The sequence below is a fragment of the Malaclemys terrapin genome, chromosome 25, assembly GCF_027887155.1.
Source record: "Malaclemys terrapin pileata isolate rMalTer1 chromosome 25, rMalTer1.hap1, whole genome shotgun sequence".
Taxonomy (NCBI): Eukaryota; Metazoa; Chordata; order Testudines; family Emydidae; genus Malaclemys; species Malaclemys terrapin.
Window position 1 is genome coordinate 8644257 of NC_071529.1, and position 20078 is coordinate 8664334.

Here is a 20078-nt window from a genome sequence, read left to right on the forward strand (position 1 = left end):
ACAATAGCCCATATTGCAGAAACCGCTAAAAGGTATTAAGAGCTTTACAAAGGAGTTGTGAAATTGTATAGCAAGTCACTTCTGAAACCAGTTTGGGACTGTGCTCTTCAGTGCGTCCACCTTAGTTTGTTGTTAGCTCGTTTCTTAAACTGCTGCTAAAGTGAATCTAGAGCTTAAAAAAAACCCAACCCTTAAACCAGTCAATCTGTCACCGTTGACCAAGTTGGTGCAGATGTAAGAAAATAGAAACTTGAGTTCACCCAAGCCTTATGCACCCCTTAAGTCTTCAAAATAGACATTAAGTGGGATATAAGTGGTGTATAGGCCTTGAACTGGCTCTCTGTACAGATGAATGTAGCCCATTTAGAGTTAATTTTTATAATAAGATGAGACTAGAGTCTGATAAGGCTACAGACTTTGTTGGGGAGAAAGAAAATGCCTTCTGTGTCCCCTTTCCCATTCACATCTAGGCAGACCTCTCAAACTACTGAGGCCCATATGTGGGACACAACATATGACAAAGACCCAACATGGGGGTGGCAGAGAAGAAATAATGTTAATGCAGGGAACTTAAAATGCTGTGGGATTCCTTCCTTTTAGAGTAAGCAACTGTATAACCTCAGACTCACGACTTTGCATTTCTGATTAATTTTCAACGATAAAAATAAGGGGACACCAAATTTCTGTGGAACACGGGGGACTTTATGACTGAAATGAGGGACCTCCCTCAAAATGAGGGGTAGTCAAAGTATGCTTCTAGTGGTTGATTCAGATCTGGTCTGGATCAATGATAATCAAGATTTATCTGTTTGCTGTTCCAGTGGAATGAGTTTTATTGTTGCAATCAAGATCTTTCCTAGCCACATCACAAAATCAGCATTGCAACTGACATCCTGGATGGTAGTTTCAGCAGAGTGGCTAAAAATCAAGTAGATTCTCACTTATTGTCTATTCTCTTAGTTATCTTCTGCCTGCTCTGTGAGCAGTGTCTCTTATATTGAAAGTTTCTTTTCACATTTGAATTGGATTCCTCTTAAAACTAGAAAGTCAACTGTGAAGGGGAAAGAGAATCCTTACAATAATGTGAAGAAAGCTGCCATGTCACTCTAAAGGGTAGCGCAGCAATCTGGGTTCAGCAGCACGAAGGTCTATTTTTGGAAAAACAGCTTGTTGAAGGCTGTGACAGAAAACGAGAGCATATTACGAGGGTAGAATATGAACAGATTTTTGAGGGAGCTGTCCTCTGGAAGGTCTGACCCAGTAGGAAACTGGACTTATGCTTAAACTTCATGTTTTTAACTTTGGGGTTTTTTTTATATGTCCTATCATGTAATGTGACTTAAAATATTGACCAAGCAATATGGCTGTTTAAAAATTAGACCTTCATCCCTTCACAAAGGAAAGCCAGACTTAACAGATGCAGCTTGTACTAGATCCTGCAGACCATAGGAAAGAGTGACTTCCAGAATTGAGGGCCCTCCATAAAAACGTTCTGCCTTCTGTGCCCTCCGTGAGCTTGATCCTGGGGACTGGACATACAGCAAGAATATCTCAGCTGAGCACAGTTACCACAATGGGTCCTGGGAAACAAGGCAGTCTTGGATAGAACAAATCCTAATGGCTGTTTTTATGGGTGCATAGAGAATTCTCTACTTCTGCTAAATAACAGGCTATAAAGCACATGCTTATCTTCTGTTGCAGTGCAACCAGTAGGCTGAACTTGATACATTTGTTTCCTGGGTTGTACCATACTGTATATTTTTTGAGGGACGGAGCTCATCTCTTGGGATCCCACCCACATTGTGTAACCAAGCTGCATGAAAGATGTTTTGTGGAGGGGCCTGGGGAAAACTCTTGCCCATCAGCAATGGGCGAGTAAATATGGGGGGGAAATCAATGATAATTGCATTTCTGTTTTTATTTAAGACTTTGACTTTGTTCAGTATAGTGCCACTGTAACATTTCTTGAGGTGATACCTGCTGTAGTAAAGTGGAACATCTGATTGCCAAATGTTCTGTTGAAATAGAAATCCGTTTAATGCTCTTCTTGGAAGGGACCAGTGTAAGCTGATTTGCTCTGTTTCTCCCCTGCTAATCACAGCTGTATAAAGTTATATTCCGGTATCGCTTATTCCCATAAAGGAAATGGAATAAGCATCTTAATAATGTAACTGCCTTCACACTAGGGGGGTTGTATTACTTAAACTGTACTGTTTAGGTAAAACAGTACAATCTTTGGTGTGCAGACAAGCTCAAAGGGATACTGTCAAGTCTGACCAGCCCCCTCTCTCCCTGACATGCAAAAAAAAAAATCATGTCCCTTCCTTCCAATAGAATATTAGAGTTGCAGTGATGTTAAAATCCCTGCTTTTAGACTGCACAAACCAATCCATGGTAGATTGCACTGTTACGTCTATGTGCAATACACTGTGCCAGGCATTTGATTCCACCTGTCAGTTCTGTCCTTGTAAGTAAGCAAGGCATCAAAATTCCAAGTCCATTGGACAGCCCCATGTTAAATTACAAGAATGGAGATGCCAGAGACCATACATGGTACATTGTATCTGGGAGACCAAGCCAAATCCAGTTGTTTTCCTTGACACCCCTTTAAAGGTGCCTGACTTTCAGTGGGTAAGTGTTCTGCACTTAAACTGGTAGTATCTCTATAAGGCAGAGGGTGCAATACTCTACATTTTGAGACTTGTTGTCAGGGAGAAGAGTGCCCAATTTGGAACTCATTAGTATTGACAACATATCTTGTTTTTGTTTGCAGCAGGATAGAAATATTGGACTACCACTACTGTTGTGAGCCTTATAACCCCTTTAAGCCTCTTTTTGTTTTTTTAATAAGGCTGGCAGAAGGGGAGCAGATCTTATCTGGTGGAGTGTTAAATAAACAGAAAAGCCATGATGACGTTGTTACGGAGTTTGGTGACTCTGCATGCTTCACCCTCTCATTACTGGGACATGTATACTGGTAAGGTTTCTTTTTTTTTTATGATGGTTATTGAATAATGGATTTTGATTTGGCTGAGGCAGTTCTTGGCCATGAAAATATTTCTGGCACAGCCCCACAGGTCACAACTGCTCTCAGGTTACATATCCCCAACAATCCTGCAATCTGATCTACATGGGCAGATACCTGTGGAGCCCCTTTGTGACTGCAAATGGAAGTGTTCGCTCAGAGTGCAGATTGCAGGATCAAGGCCCAAATGATGGTAATCTATAGAGGAAGTCTGAGGCCTCCCTCATGTGGCTTGCCAGTTGCATGAAAATACACATTAGCATTTTGTGGAAGGTGTGTGGGTTTATTTTATTTTGTTTTGGATTTTTTTTGTGGGCAGTGAATAAATTGGCAATACAGGAACCCGTTTTGAGAGGGGTTTTTTTGTGTGTGTGTGTGTGCTCGTTCTCCCCAAAATATGTGGCCTATTGGTTGGAGAAATATTAGTCTTCTTTGGAGGAAATTTTCAGGTGTCCACCTGTTGATCAATATATCACTACTGCCCACCCTCCACAAGTACTTCTGTATTGAATTGCTGTCTTCTCTGGAGGCTCTCTTCCAAACATTTCATCCAATTAACTTTTAATGATTTTTTTCAGTAGAACTATGCATATTAAATTTGATTATACAATAATGCTTCTCTCTCCTGTAGTGTGCTTCATCCATAGACACAAAGGAGGATTCCAATAAATTTATTAAAATAAAAGAAATAGTAAAAACAAAAACAAAAAAACCCAAACCTTTGTATTTAGCAAGTCTTTACACAGTCGAAAGCCATTACAAATGTTAACCGGATACTTGTTTCACAGAGGACCGTAAAACTACTGGCTACCTCACAGGTGCATTGGGAGGGTTAGTATTTGTAAAGTGTTTTGAGAGCCTCTGATGAAAGGCATTAAAGAAGGTAAAATATTCTAAACATAGTGTGACGGGTTGCCCTCATTCAAGATGCCACCTGATGTACTGAGATACCACTAAGCCCTTGTGGGTCCCCTTTAACCTGTCTTGCTGAGCCAGGCTCTTAAGCCTCCTCCAGCACACACTCAGGCAGGGCCACACCCACCTGCAGAAAGACACAGACACTGAGATTAGCTCTGGGAAGACTCAGTTTAAGGGACTTGCCCCAGCACTCAGGTGCCCACCTCCCTTGGAGTGTAGACCCAAAAGTATATTGTCTTGCGCTTTATAGAAAAGTCTGCACAGCGCAAGCTCATCAAAATTTGCCCTCTTCCTCAATGAAGAGATATGCACAACTTCTTAGAAATTGCACAAACTGGGTTTAATAATAAAAAAATTTAACAACTACAAAAGGCAGATTGTAAGTGATTATAGCAAACAGAACAAAGCAGTTTACTAAGCAAGTAAAACAAAAGACGAAACTAAGCTTGATTCACTAAAGAAATTGGCTACAAATAGTAATTTCTCACCCTAAATGTTGTTTCAGGCAGATTACAAAGGTTCTTGAAAGCCAGCTGCACTGGCCTGGAGCTTGAAACTTCAGGTATTATTACTCACAGGCTAGACATCCTTCCAGCCTGGGCTCAACTCTTCTCCCCCCCGTTCAGTTCTTCTTGTTTCCAGTGTTTCCCAGTGTCTCTTTGGGTGGGGAGGCAGAGGAGAACCACAATGATGTCACTCCCCTGCCTTGTATAGCTTTTGTGTATGGTGGGAACCATTGGTCTCCCAGTGGAAAAACACTGGCATTCCAAGGTGGAGTCCGGTACCAGGTGACTCAGTCACATGTGTCTGCAGGGTCGTAGCAGGTATTACTTGCAGGCTGTTTGGAGCATCCACAGGAAGACGAAGCTCTTTCACAGTCCATTGTCTCTTCTGATGGGCCATCAGCCCTGTCTGGCTTTTTCATTGTTGTACCTGAAGGGCTAGTTGTGGGTGTCACCCAAAGTAGCACATTTGAAATACAGATACATGGTCAATATTCCTAGCTTCAGATACAAAACTGATACATGCATACAAATTGGATAAACACATTCAGTAGATCATAACTGTTTCAATTAAACCTCACGTGATCCCTCTTGCACAAGACATGTCCTAGTCATATCATAACAATATTTCTATGAAGAATATGGGGTGCAATGTCACACATAGTACAGATGTTTAAAAACAAAAAATCTTTGTAAAATACATTAGGCATATTTTGAATGTTCTTTGTTTTGGGGGAGTGCTAGACCCTCTGCTACCATAGAATGTTGATAGCCCTACCTACCAAACATCTTGTTATTTCCTTGCTTAATTACAGTTAGTAGCATTGCTGCAGTGTAACTGAGCACACTTAAATGTTAGTTTCAGGCTTCGTTAGTATTGAACCTCTTCTCTTTTTGGTGTCTGCATTATTTGAAGCTTAATATAACCTGGATTGTCAGCCTGCTGCTTTCCCTAAGAGAAACCAAAAAAAAAAATCCCAAAACCGTATTCCATTTAATGGTTTTAATATTCAAGCATAGCATCAGTAGTTACTAAAAAAAGGAGAGACTTCAAAATAAGTTACTTTTTATAGCTGCAACACCCCCCTCCCCCCCCATTAAGAATTCTTATCCAGCACAAAGTTACATTGAACCGGACACCAATAAGCTGAATACAAATAATCATTTCACAACCTAAAATGGCTCAGAGGCTAGTCAACAGTTTATTTGCTGTTTGCCCAGAAGTGGAGAACACTCATGACAGCAAGATGCCGGTCTTCTACAAGAGATCAAGTTATACTTTCATTAACTCTTAAAGCCCATGATGGTTTTTGAGAGTTCATCACAAATTAAAATGAGTAAACTTAAAACTGTCTCTAAATATTTCAGATGCAAAAATATTGAATAACTTTTAAATTAACTGCTTGTTTCTGTAGTCCGCAAAATGAGAATATAGCAGTAGCTCTAAAGAGGTTCTTGTTTCCTTCTCCCCTCATTTCTTTTTGAAAGTTATGCGTAACGGAAATGCTGTTTTAACTTTCCTTCAACTATTTGTGTTAATTCTCTTACAGCAAGACAGACCGGCTTGCCAAAGGATCCGAATGTTACCAAAAGAGCCTTAGTTTAAATCCTTTCCTCTGGTCCCCTTTTGAATCGCTATGTGAAATAGGTAGGTCTGCAGAACTCAATGTGAAGAGATGTGCTTTAAAAAAAATTGCCCTCTGGAGTTGGTATTTTCTCATGCAAATAATTGACTGAAAAAGTCTTAAAATGTCTTTGATAGTGCCACGAGCAATCCACATCTAAATATGTTGTATTTCTGTTTAATTTTGGAGCTGCTCCTCATTTCCTGACTGTCTGGCTTTTATGACTTCTAAAAATGAGCTTTTGTGGGGAGGTGGGGGAAGGGAGGAGCGAGAGAGGACCAAATATATCTTCCCTTGAAGAGGGAAATTTGTGCTACAGTTCTACCTCTGATAGCCTCTTTTCTGTAATAAGAGCTCCACAGAACTTAAAGAAGAAACTTGTCCACATCTAAAAGCATACACTTTTTTAACCATTCTTTTTCATTCAGATTATTCCAAGACACATTTTTGGGTTAATTTCTAACTTTTGTTGTGGATTTCTGATCAACTCAGTCAGAATTTTATCTTTTAAGATAATTTTGTAGGGACCAGCTGGTAGATGATTCTGTCCAATTCTCTTTGAGATAAGTGAACACAGATGTGTCAATAAGCCTTCCTACATTCTTGTCTGGATTTCTAGGAACTTTGTGCCTAGGATAAGAACATAAGAGTGGCCATACTGGGTCAGACCAATGGTCAGTCTAGCCCAGTATCCTGTCTTCTGACAGTGGCTATTGCCAGATGAGTGAGACAGATTGAACAGAACAGGGCAATTATCAAGTGATCCATCCTCTGTTGTCCAGTCCTGGCATTTGGCAGTCAGAGACTTAGGGATGCCCGGGGCATTTGGTTGCATCCCTGACCATCTTGGCCAATAGCCATTGATGGTCCTATCCTCCATTAATTTTATCTAATTCTCCAGGGGATTAAATGAAATGGATAGAGGTGGTAGAGTTATATCTGAAATCCAAAATAATTTAAAGTCCCTAGTGTAGTGCTTTTAAAAACAAACGCACAAAAACTTGCTCACTTTTCTTAAGATACCTAGTGTCCCTTCTATTTTGCTTTTACCCAAGCGCCAAATGTATTTGGTCATGGATAACAGTGGTTAAATCTTTCTTCACTCTTACAGGTGAGAAGCCAGACCCTGACCAAACATTTAAATTAACGTCTTTGCAGAACTTCAGCAGTTGCCTGCCCAACACTTGCACAACATTGGTGTCTAATCACAACATATCCCACAGACAGCCTGAGACTGTCCTTATGGAAACGCCACAAGACACAATTGTAAGTTTCATCCAACCCTCTGACCTTTGAAGCAGTTGTCTCAGTTTGAATGAACGATTTAAGAAATACTTGCAAGTGATTGTTATAAAAGATGTCTTCCATTTCAGGAATTGAACAGACTCAACCTGGAATCCTCCAATTCAAAATATTCGTCCTTGAACACAGATTCCTCTATGTCTTACATTGACTCGGCTGTAATTTCACCAGATGCTATCCCTCTTGGATCAGGAACTGCCATATTGTCTAAACAGGCTCAAAATAAACCAAAAACTGGTCGGAGTTTACTGGGAGGACCAGCTGCTCTGAGCCCATTGACACCAAGGTAAGACTAAGACTGGGAATTTAAAACCCTGCTTTGTGACCATTTGCATTGCCACTGTTCCTTGTGTCTTTGGGCAAGACTCATGTCTTTCTCTATATATTATATGGCACCAAGCATATTGGCAGTACTTGGTAAACGCTGCTGAGACCAAAGCCAAACCACTTTAAAACATGAATGGCTACTTTTTTTAGTAGTTGATTTTTTTGGATGAAAAATTACCGACTTTTAGAACGAACTTCAGTAACTAATTTAATTAAATAAGCCACCAGCAGTTTGTGACTTTAGAAGAGTGGCATTTTGATTCTGTGTGTTGCTTGGTACAACTTCTGTGATAGAAAAGTCACTAATAAAAGGATTGTGAATTTCTTTTTCAACTTTGAAACCAACAGTTAATAGTAAAAGCTGCAGTAGGGATTTGTAATGCCTTTTGATTTGAAGGACGGTATCTCCTCCCCCCCCCCCCCCCCCCCCCCCATAGGTTCACATGTTCTGTCTCATGATCATGACTCTGCCATTTTCTTCCTTTTAAAAAAAAAAATTATTAATTAGTATTGCAGCAAAGCCTGTTGGCCCCCACCGAGATCGGAACCCTCTTGTGCTAGCTACTGTAAATGCGTAAGAGAACTTCCTTGTCCCCAAAAACTTGCAATTTAAATAGACAAGACAGAGAAAGGGTAGTAAAAAAGAAATAATCTTATCCCTAATTTATAGATGGTTGTGGAGGCATAGAGAGACTTGCACAAGGGGTTACATAGGAGGTCAGAGGCACAGCTGGAAAGGGAACAGCAAGATCAAGCTTCCTCTGAAATGTTATTAATGTAATACTGCTTTTCAAGGGGGTCCTGGTTCTGACATCTCCATTTCATTCTTTCCTCAGTTTTGGAATTTTGCCACTAGAAACCCCTAGCCCTGGGGATGGATCGTATTTACAAAACTACACTAATTCATCTTCTGTCATTGATGTGCCATCTACAGGAGCGCCTTCCAAGAAGGTATCTTGCATTCAAGACTGTGTTTGCCATTCTGTCTGAGCTTAAATACAAGGGAATGTAAAATTAAACTCTAGTGCAAGTATATAAGCATCGCAGATTAGCTCAGTTGCTCTGATAAATTGGGTATTTTTTTTTTTCCCTTGCAGATTTTTTTGTATTTGAAATTACTTTCTCCCTCAGCCAACCAATTATAACGTCCTTCTAAGTCATAGAAATGCTTTCAGTGACTTTATTGAGAATGAAAAATGTCTATATAAAAATGGGTATATTAAATAAAAAATTGGCTTTTCCTAAATTCACTTAAATGGTCAGTATTTCAGTTTGGTGAGTTACCAAATACCCTTATCAAGTTCTGAACTTTTTCTTTTTCTCACTTACCAAGTTGTTTCTTTCAATTGATAACTAGAGCTGATCAGGAATTTTCTGACAAAAACGTTTTTGTCAGAAAATGCCAATTTATCTAAATCAAAACTCTTCACAGAAAAGGGTTGGCTCTGATTAACTTTTTCAGCTAACATAAAAATGGCCATACTGGGTCAGACTAATGTCCAGTTAGCCCAGTATCCTGCCTCTGACAGTGACCAGTGCCAGGTGCTTCAGAGGGAGTGAACACAACAGGACATTTGAGTGGTCTACTCTCTGTTATCCTGTCTCAGCTTCTGGCCATCGGAGATTTAGGGACATCCAGAGCATGGGATTGCGTCCCTGACCATCTTGGCTAAAAGCCATTGATGGCCCTGTCCTCTATGAGTTTATCTAATTCCTTTTTTGACACAGTTATAGTTTTGGCCTTCAACATCCCATGACAATGAGTTCCACAGGTCGACTTGCATTGTTTGAAATACTTCCTTATGTTTGTTTTTAATCCTGCTGCCTATTAGTTTAATCAGGTGACCCTCTGATTCTTGTGTTATGTGAAGGGGTAAATAACATCCTTTTTCTAGGATGAATATTCCCAGTCTTTTTTTCTCTCTCCTCGTATGGAAGCTGTTTCATACCCCTAATAATTTTTGTTGCCCTCCTCTAATTCTAATGCCTTTTCTAATTCTAATCTAGCTTTTTTTGAGATTGGGCAAGCAGAATTTTGTGCAGTATTCAAGCTGCGGGCGTACTGTGGGTTTATATAGAAAAGGTTTCAAAACAAATTCTGGTCTTCCAGTTCAAAATGACTTCCCCCCCCCCCCTCTTCCCCCCCACAAAAAAAAATTAAGCTAATTATAATACCAAATAAATTATGATAAACATCTAAATGAAACACTTTGACCCTAAGTAATTTTTTTTCAGATTTTTGGCTCATGAAAATTTTTGAGATTTTGACTTTCCCATCCTAAATCAGGATGCAAATTTTTTGATATCATGAAAATTTTTGCAGAATCAGAAAACCATTTCCTGCCCAGATCTATTGATAATCCTTTTGTTCGGGGTTCCTGCCTTTCTAATGGAGGCGAACCGTCATTAGAACACTCTACAATGGGTTTGGACGAATTACTGGTGAATGTTGAGATCTTTTTTGTAATAATACAAAAGTATTGTTAATGCTACAAAAAAGAATTTTACTAAATTAGATACAGTTGTGATTGTTGATTAAACAAAACAGGAACACCACTATATATTTTTTAAAGCGAATTAAACATGGCCTTCTATATTAACCAAATTGTAAAACATTAGCACGTTGCAGAGGGCAGTTTGTGTTAACTATAGCTTTAGTGGCTATTTCATATCAAGGTTAAGGCTATTATTTATTGGTGCAAATGAGGGCTGAGATCCTAAAAGCTTGTCCCACATGGGTGAAACAGATCTTAAATTTTTTACTTTGAGCCTTTAAAAAATGTCAGTGTTCCTTGTACCACGGTGCTGTGTGGTAAGGACAAGCATCTTGCTTTAGCTTTACACAGCCACACAACTTAGGTGTAGGGTACCTCATGCTACCTAGCCATTGCCATCCCTTTTGAGAACCAGAGCCTGCCAACGGGACAGAACTATAGTTCTGCTCTCTCACTTGGGCTGTCCAGCAGAGCTGGCCAGGGACAAGGGAGCAGTAATATGTGCTGTAAAATGAACCTTGCAATCACCTACAGCAAGAGAGGAGCATGGGAACAATTCTGACTCTGAGGTGATTGTAGCTTTGCATTGTCTTATGTGCAGGGCTGAGCCTAAAGGCTCAATCAAGTCCGCCAAGTGTTCACTTGCATATCGTCTTTTATTCTATTACTTTTTAGGGGTTGTTTTCGGAAGTATGTGAATTGAAATTACCACACATAAGGAAGCATGAGAGCGGCAGTTCTCAGCTTGGTTCATGAATCAGCCCTGCCCAGAATACTTGGTGATGGTCCACAGAGAGCTGGCTGATAGCATCATGCTAACTATTGTTTCTATTTTAAACATTTTCCATGTAAGCATTTGCTTTAGTTGCCATAGAGATGTTATAGGTATCGTGAATGGGAGGCAAGGTGTCCGAAATGATTCTCTAAGATATGGTCTACGATGTAGAAAGTTTAAGCACCCTTGCGTTGGAGAAAATCTAATGACTTAACCCACTTGCTACGGGCACCTTTTCTTTCTTGAGAATATAGAATTTGTATCTGCTTCCGATCCGCAAATATGTTCTGCGGATGTCAAGCGGATATCTGCAGATTTGCAGGGCTCTATCCATATATTTTTAGTAAATTATACATATTTTATGGCATTCGTGGTGCAACTGTTAATAGCTGCCCTTTTCAAAGACATTTATAAAGGAATGTATTTTTAAGGTGCTGAAAGGAGGTCTCAAATAAGTGTCAAATTCCTCCAAGTAGAACTTGCTTTATCAGTCAATGGTCTGGGCAAATTCAGGGTTGGTGCTTAGCTTGCTGTGTTTTATTTCCATTAGTCAGTCAAAATTTGAGAGTCCTTGACCTGGAAACTTGACCTACAAGTCCATCTACCAGCTAGATCATCTCCCACTAGCTCAGCACTCACTCTGCTGAATCACTTATTTATGGATTTGTCACTTTTGAATGGTGTAGCTAACAAGTCTTCCCCTGTGGCCTCCTGATGTCTCTCCACTTTGTTCAGAACACTGGAGTCGCACTTTCACCAATATGTACAAGCACGGCTGCATTACCTTTTACCTGAAAAACCTCCACTGGCATTTCATCACTGCTAAATCACATTCTTCCTCAGTATCCTCCATCGGTTATGCTCTGTTTTGCATTATGCTCTTCCCCCAATTAACTCACTTGCTCGTTCCGCCCTTAGTTTCACATTCCCATCTCTGCTCTGTTGGAGCAGGACCTTCTGCTGTGTGCTACTGCAATTCTCTGGAAACCTGCGTGCCTCACTGATTCCCATCCTTGTGTATCTTAAAACCAATTTCTAGGCTTCTAACCAGTTTTCCACAACAGAATTGAAAGGCCACCATCCTGGTATTTGGGCATGTCTGTATGTGTATTCTCCCAAATGCCTTTTTCTGCTTTGTTGTTGTTGCTGTATTTAGAGGTCTATGAATGTAACATCTCTTTAAATACTTTTTTCGATGCTTATTGGCTCTTAGGGTGTGGTTTTAAGTAAAGGTGTTAGTGCTGTAATTTTTAAATACAGGAGTTAAGATTTTTTTCTCTTTGTAGTAAATGATCTGGGTTCACTATATCTTTCTAGTGAAACAACTTTTATACATCTCGAGCCACGTCGTAGGTTAAAATATAAGGAGATAAAGCCCTATTTGTTGACTAGTTTCCCCTCGCTTTTGCTATGTAATATTTCATCAGTCCGTTGGTGTACTTCATTAATGCATGTGGACACACTGCTTTTGAGTTACATTTAATGTTACTGTCTAAACAAACATTGATAAGCATAGTTTTAACAAATGGCTTAGCATTCTGGTGCATGTTCTATAACATCTAAATAATTGCTTACCGGTTTCATTTCTGCTCCTCAAATTACCTGTAACTATTTGTGAGCTCAGTAGCTGCGATGGTGCATGCCTTGTAGTAGGAGTTTCCTAAGGAACATGTAAATAAAGAAACGAAACATTAGGATGGATCCAAGTACATCCTGCCTGAAGGGACAAGCAGTCTTGCTGGGTGCGCAGTGTCGTCCAAGATTGAACTAGTTAAAGGGGAAGGGCAGGACAGATGTTTTGTTAATAAAATCATCTAAAACTAATGTAACCAATGCTGTCTCATCTCAGTTTTAGGCAGCAAGCAACTTGGAAATGTGTGATATTGGGAGAATTCTTTTTCTGTCTATAATGACTTCAGTGGATCTGAAAGGCTTATTTTGGGTAGCATTAGTGATGGAGGGATAGCTCAGTGGTTTGAGCATTGGCCTGCTAAACCCAGGGTTGTGAGTTCAATCCTTGAGGGGGCCACTTAGGGATCTGGGGCAAAATCAGTACTTGGTCCTGCTAGTGAAGGCAGGGGGCTGGACTCAATGACCTTTCAGGTCCCTTCCGGTTCTATGAGATAGGTATATCTCCATATATTATAAATATGCCTTTGTTTCCCATTGTAACTTAGAGTAAATGGTCAGTCCGTTGGATCTAGAAAAAGTATGAACAAAGGTCACTCCGAATCCACAGTTATGCTAAGTTAATGAGACAAATTTATCATATTGCAGGTACCAATTTCTGGTAATCGAGGTGAACATCATAGCTGCCTCAAATGCAGATGCAGTAAATGTGCAGAATCTTATTGGCAAAGGGTATGCTATGTGAATTGAAATAGTAATTCTGTACTAAACATAGTGATAAACAAGCACTTAAGGTTATTGGAAGCTCTTTGTGCAGTGCCTAACACAATGAGGTTCCAATGCTGATTGAGGCCTTTGAGTGCTACTAATATAATGTAATTACTGAAAAATGAAATTTCTCTTTCCCAGTTTGGTTACTTTGTGCGTTTGACAGCACTTCACGTAGTCCGTCTTAATCCAGTGGGGGAGACTTTATAAAGAAATAAACTACATATTTTCACTTTGCATGTCCTGGCCTGATTCCTGGAGCTGCTTCTTGCCAGCAGATGGAGACTGCACATCTTTTTGGTGATATCACCCCTGTATATAAGGAGCTTTCTGCCTTAGAATCATAGAATATGAAGGTTGGAAGGGACCTCAGGAGGTCATCTAGTCCAACCCCCTGCTCAAAGCAGAACCAATCCCCAGACAGATTTTTACCCCAGATCCCTAAATGGCCCCCTCAAGGATTGAACTCACAACCCTGGGTTTAGCAGACCAATGCGCAAACCACTGAGCCTTGCTGAGCTCAGTTGCCTCTCTCCAGCAGGTGGAGAGAGAAGTTTCTTTGCTGGCTGATTCTCTAATCTAGAATATTCACACTTGTTCAATAAAAGAATTCTGCTGGTCTTTCCCCTCGACTCACTGTAAATATTAAATAGGCATAAATTAGTTATTTTCTGACATGATGTAGTCAGTGCATTTAGTGACATAATAACAAACCTGTAGAAATTTTGTGTTATGCAGTCTGTCACCAGGATAAGCCAAGCGGGAACAAAGTCTGTCTTCTCACAGAGTGGAAATAGCCGGGAAGTCACTCCAGTCCTTGTTGCACAAACACAGAGTTCTGGCCCACAGACAAGGTATTAAAAAATTCCATACCTCAGTAGCATCTTTTACACCTGGTTTTGCTTCTTGTGTCCTTATCAAATAAGCACAAAGTGAATCTGACCTATGGTATGAAGTGTCATTCCTGATTGGATGAAGAAAAAGATAATGTGAAGTGGGTCTTATTAAATAAAATCTTACGATCGTAACCAAGTAAATTTCTGCAATCCGTTCAACTAGTTCTTGGTGGAATGGCCTAATTGCAATTCGGTATGAAGATCCTGACTTTGAAATTCTCTCTACAAGGGGGATTTTTAATTGCATTTTGCACTGTACCTCAGAGTTCTCATGGCAAGAGTACCTCACTTACACAGAGGCCAAACTATGCCTTACGACATTTGAGAGAATGATTTCAACTTTCTAACTTATTTGTAGATTTCTCAATATTTATTTCAGTAATAAATGTTGATAAACAACTTGTTTAAAATGCATCACTTTAACAGTTCAGAAAACTGCCAAATGTGTTGTGTATTCTCTTCCTTGTGTGCACATGCTTAACTTGCATTTGCATTAATCAGAATGTGCCTCAAATGGCTATTCAGTCTTGACTCACATGAGCATGAAGTTAATTTTGGTATGAAGGCCTTGTTTTCTTATGTGGCAGAAGGGTCCCCAGACTGACGTATGGTAAGAGACAGCCAGCTAATGACAGGCAAGACTTTTATCCACTTGGTTATTCTTGGCTGCCAGTTTGGGTTTCCCCTTAGAGCCAAAACTTTCAGCTCTTGTTGCACCGGTAGGACTTACTTGCTATATGTAGGAGAGGATAGCTTGATTTTACTTAGCATAGAAACTTACTGGTTAAGCAAATACCACATAAACGGCTGCAGTGATCACAAACGTGGGGGAGGGAGTGGTTAAAATCAAAATTTGGGTTATATAGCAGCACGTAAATCTGTCCCAGGGAGATGGCGGCACCTTCACACCAGTGTACAAGACATCTGCTAATTTAATACAAATTAGTTTTAAAAAAAATTAACTTTTTTTTTTTTTTTTTTTTTAAGAATTTTACTTCTAATAAGCTGTTTATTTGTAGTACAACCCCTCAGGTATTGAGCCCAACCATTGCTGCTCCACCTAATGCACTGCCTCGAAGAAGTTCTCGCCTATTTACTAGTGATAGCTCTACAACAAAGGTAACGTAGGATGTACACCCTAAATAATGTATCCATTTTCTTATCTTTCTACTTATGCTGACTAATAACCTGATTATTCAGCCACTCAGTACAAAGCTCCCATTGAGTAAGGTGTGGAGCAGCTGAAGAATTGGCCTTATAATGTGCAGAAGTTGTGAAATATATTTGGCTGCACAACATGAACTTTTATAGTACATGACGTGATTTGAATTTTTCAGTTAGCATGCATGTCTGTGTGATGTTTTCAAAAGTCTAACACCTAAGTGTTTGTATCAAGTGAACACTCATCCTGATGTGTTGCTGGGCTCAAATTAGTGACTGACAAACTTCATAAGTCATCTACAGAACATATTTCAGTCGGGTTAAATTTCAGTCTGGAATTGCAAAAATTCAGTTATGATGCTGTGTATTCCTCAAAGTGAGAGAATCCACCAAAGTAATTATGCAACTCAGCAGCTTCTGCAGCAGCAAGAAACTAACCAGAAACAAGTGTTCCTAGCTGGTTTCACGCTGCTCCCAGCACCTTTGGAAAAAGTGCTGTTGTGTGAGAACAATCTGGTAGCTGCTCATCTGCAGAGAAAGAGGTAGAGGTTTAGGTAGATGTCCTACTAGTAGTTGATCTTATAAAATCACTGTAATATTCAATGATGCTGAGAGCTTTAGTTAGGAATTGAAATATATAGGAAAAGTGAAGTACCAAAATGTTAAGTGAATCAAAGGAAGTATCAAAAATTTGTCTTGACCTGTCAATAGTATATCCTTGGGGATTACCTTTCCCTCTTCAGATAATCTCTGAGCCAATAAACTGGGAAGACGAAGCAGGGTGAGGGGACCTTGCAGTGAAACCCAGAGAAAATAAAGCTAATATTTATTTTTTTTTCTTTGTATTTCTTGCATCCTTATTTTTGCTGAACCTTTGCTTTCAATAGTAAGTTCCAGAATGAGAGCGAATACTTGAATATCCCTTCCCTTCCCCTGGCCTTCCACCCACAGCCTTTGAAAAAATAGGGATGGCCTACTTTCCTGATCGATGAAAATGAAATTAGATCTCTGGATGAGAGGTGCAGTATCCTCAATACACTTGGTAAAGAGACTCTATATAGTCCAGATACATATATTTGATAAATGACTTGGGTTGGAAGTCTTTTTTTGTCAAAGTCAGTTTACTGCTTTCATTCAAGCTACTTTATAGAGATGCAGTGTAAAACCAAACCAGTAACCTTAGTGCAACATTGTGGCTGAAGTTAATGTATACATTTCATGACTACGTTTAAGACTTTGTATCACTGTTAAGTTGGTTATTTTATGTGTGTGTACATCTGTTAGTCACAATTATTTTAGTAAAACAGCAAACAAGCATGTCTCTCTTCTTTGATTTCCAATCCATTTGCCTGTAGATAAACCCTGGTTTGAGACTTTTTTTTCCTTCTAGGAGAACAGTAAAAAGTTGAAAATGAAGTTCCCACCTAAAATTCCAAACAGAAAGACAAAAAGTAAAACAAATAAGGGAGGAATAACTCAGACAAACATAAACGATAGTTTGGAAATCACCAAACTGGACTCGTCCATCATTTCAGAAGGGAAAATCTCCACTGTCGCACCACAGATCCAGGCTTTCACACTACAGAAAGCAGCAGCAGGTTTGTCTGAAGGCGCTCAGAATGTAATCGAGCCAAATGTTTTCCAGTTGTATTTTAAGGTTTGATGGAAACTACTGGGCACTGTAAAGTGTGTTCATTCTCTTCCTCTGAGTAACTAAAACTGCCATTTCATAAATATGTAACCATCAAATTTCATTTAAATTAAAAGTATTAAATTGTACTATCGATAACAAGTGGATACACTTAATTGCAAGCAATGTTCCAGAGAAATACAAAGTTACTGTAGTATCTACCTTTTACATTTTTTTTTTCCTTCTCTTTAATTTTAACTATTATGAGGCAGATCTACAAGTACATTGTGGCTACTTTATGCCATTCAGAACCAACACAAAGCAGCCAAGGTGTTTTGGCTAGTTTCCATCAGTTTCTCACCTCTACGTTCCCCTGCCCACCCAGTTAAATAGATCTGGTGCAACAAGTGACTTTTAAAAAACAAACAATTTAAATGGTCACTTTTGCTGTTCTTGTTTGACTTCCTGGAAGAGGGTGGGCCCAGCAGCCTGGCTTCACAGAGGGTCACTGGCTTTCCTAAAGGGAGCTCTGCTTCAGTCGCATTGAGACCAGGAGGTGGCAGCCATTTTGAAAAAAAGCAGTTTTTCATGGAATTCTCTGTAACAAAACTTTAAATTTCTCCCCTTTTCAATGGCATCTGGACAACAGTTACGAAAAAAAATGGCAAAATATGGCTATTAATCACTTTAAAAATATTCTTCAAAATGTATTCAATGCATGAGACTCAACGAGCTTTAACCATGTGGGAGACTTAAACACTCAAGTCCATGTTCTAAAAATCATTTAGTACAAAAAAATTATCAGAAATAGGACGCCAAATTTCTTAAAGGACCCATTTTTAATTCTTAACTTAAAACTAGTTAATTGATTTCCTTGTAGATTCTCAGAAAATTCATTTTGTGCTCAGAGTAAGTGCTATAATTTTAGGGAGGATATGCCGTATTCTTCATACATAAAGCACAGGTTCAACCACTTTAAGTGTAAAACTCAGCTCACCCTTAACTATGTAACCAATTTGTAGATAGGTTTATTCTACCTTTTGGCTTGAAAGGAGGTGGCAGATGTGTTACCTAGTTTTCACTGCAGGAGTTGGTGCGCAAAACCAGCAGGAGTATATAATTCTGTGCTTGGAGTCCCTGCATGGTTCTCATAAGAACAGAGACCTCAGAAGGGTGTCTGCCATAATGTATAGTTTCAGAGAACAGCAGCTCCAGGCAATTAATTCTTTAGCTCTTGTCTCTCTCTTTTATTTATTGTATTTTTCTCCTAGAAGGATTGATGAGCCTTCTTCGTGACATGGGGAAAGGTTATTTAGCCTTGTGTTCGTACAACTGTAAAGAAGCGATAAACATATTAAGCCATTTACCTTCTCACCACTACAACACTGGCTGGGTGCTGTGCCAAATTGGGAGAGCTTACTTTGAGCTTGCAGAATATATGCAGGTAGGCATAGGGCAGATGCATGCTTTTATTTTAAATTTTTGTTTTGCATAGCTTTGCACAGAATTTGCTGGCTTCCTGTGAAACCTGAGGAGAGTCTACAGTTGGGATAGCAGAACTGTGTAAGCATCAGGTTTGAAACACCTATCCTACTTCAAGCAATTTAGGATTCATCTGGATCACTGCAGCCCTTCCACTTTCTGAGGTGGCGAAATTGAGTTTTATGCTATTTATTGTGTTGTGGGTCGGTCTTATGAGATGTTAAAAACCAGCGTTCTTTCTAGTCAGCAAAGACATTAAAGACCGATTCCTATGACACTTTTAGTCAGAGCAGGGGTTTGCTCCAGTGTCTTTGGCCAAAATCTCCCCTCCTCACCACAGTTGTGTCCCTGGCACTGGTTGACTGTTGCCCTCCATCCTGGAGGTAACAGTATTCAGCTGTGCTGCATCTATAGTTTGTGAAGCCCAAAGGAGTCCTTCACAAGGAAAGGTGCACATATTACCATAAGATTCTTTAAGTTATGACGGCAACTGACCTCTTGAAAGTTTGTTTTTCAAAACGGTGGAAACGGCAAATCTGTTAGAATTCTGTTGTGGATGGTCTCCAGTCTCTGAAATTACAGTTGTAATTTTTAAACAGTTAAAATAAATCCGGTTGATTTCCTCATGTAATAGACATTTACATGTAATAGGCATGTAACTTAGCACTTCAGTTCATTGAGGTTTTTTTTTCAAAAGCCCAATATCCCTTTTCATTTCCAATTTCCTAATCCTTACCTGTTAATGGATTTATAAGAGGTGAATGTAGTAGATTTCTAAGGTTAAGTTTTAGTGCATAGTTTATAAAACAATGTATTATGTCATTTTTAAAGAAAAACAGTTGCTCCTGGACCTTGTTTGCATCCTGATCATGTCCGCACACTTGAAATGTACAGACACTGTTAATATTTCATGAAAGACCATGCTATGGACCCCAGCAGTTTCTTAAAGCTTTTTCTTACCTATCTTTTAACCTTGTTGCTGATTTGAGTACTATTATCTGGAATCTGTGACAGGAACTTGAGTTGGCATAGTAACAAAATCAAGAATGAATTTTTGAGTAGACAAAGGCTGTATTTCCTTTGAACACTTTATAGAAAAAAGTAGCCCTATGTGGTACTTTACTTCCTAGTGAACCAACCTCACTATTTCTGGCACAGACACACCCTTATGCATTGTAGGGAATCTTTCTCAGGCTGTGCTCTTTCATTTACTTAGTTAACATACACCTGCAACAGCAAGGTGGGTTAAAGCTGGAAAGGCCTTCAGCTGTTAAAATGCTCCAGTATCTAGTATAAATGGAGTCCTTGAAGTGTACTGTATTTGGATGGCTAGGTAATGTGGTTAAGACCATCCACCTATGCAATATAAATCTTCGATAATAGAAATTCATAATGTCTTGATTTTATAAGAACGGCCATACTGGGTCAGACCAAAGGTCCATCAAGCCCAGTATCCTGTCCTCTGACAGTGGCCAATGGCAGGTGCCCCAACGGGAATGAACAGACAGGTTATCAAGTGATCCATCCCCTGTCACCCATTCC

At 39.5% G+C, this 20078-nt stretch overlaps 1 protein-coding gene across 4 annotated transcripts in view; it reads left to right on the top strand.

The window, feature by feature from the left end:
- Positions 1–20078, top strand: part of CDC27 (cell division cycle 27) — a 54314-nt gene that overhangs the window by 13893 nt on the left and 20343 nt on the right. Inside the window, exons 4-12 of one of the 4 annotated variants that reach the window (XM_054014201.1) lie at positions 2852–2977; positions 5997–6094; positions 7183–7337; positions 7445–7659; positions 8537–8651; positions 14088–14221; positions 15283–15382; positions 16815–17022; positions 18326–18498. In XM_054014201.1, coding sequence (XP_053870176.1) covers positions 2852–2977; positions 5997–6094; positions 7183–7337; positions 7445–7659; positions 8537–8651; positions 14088–14221; positions 15283–15382; positions 16815–17022; positions 18326–18498 — 1324 coding nt within the window. The remainder of the gene's footprint in view (positions 1–2851; positions 2978–5996; positions 6095–7182; positions 7338–7444; positions 7660–8536; positions 8652–14087; positions 14222–15282; positions 15383–16814; positions 17023–18325; positions 18499–20078) is intronic. The other 3 variants (XM_054014202.1, XM_054014203.1, XM_054014204.1) reach the window with 3 other exon arrangements.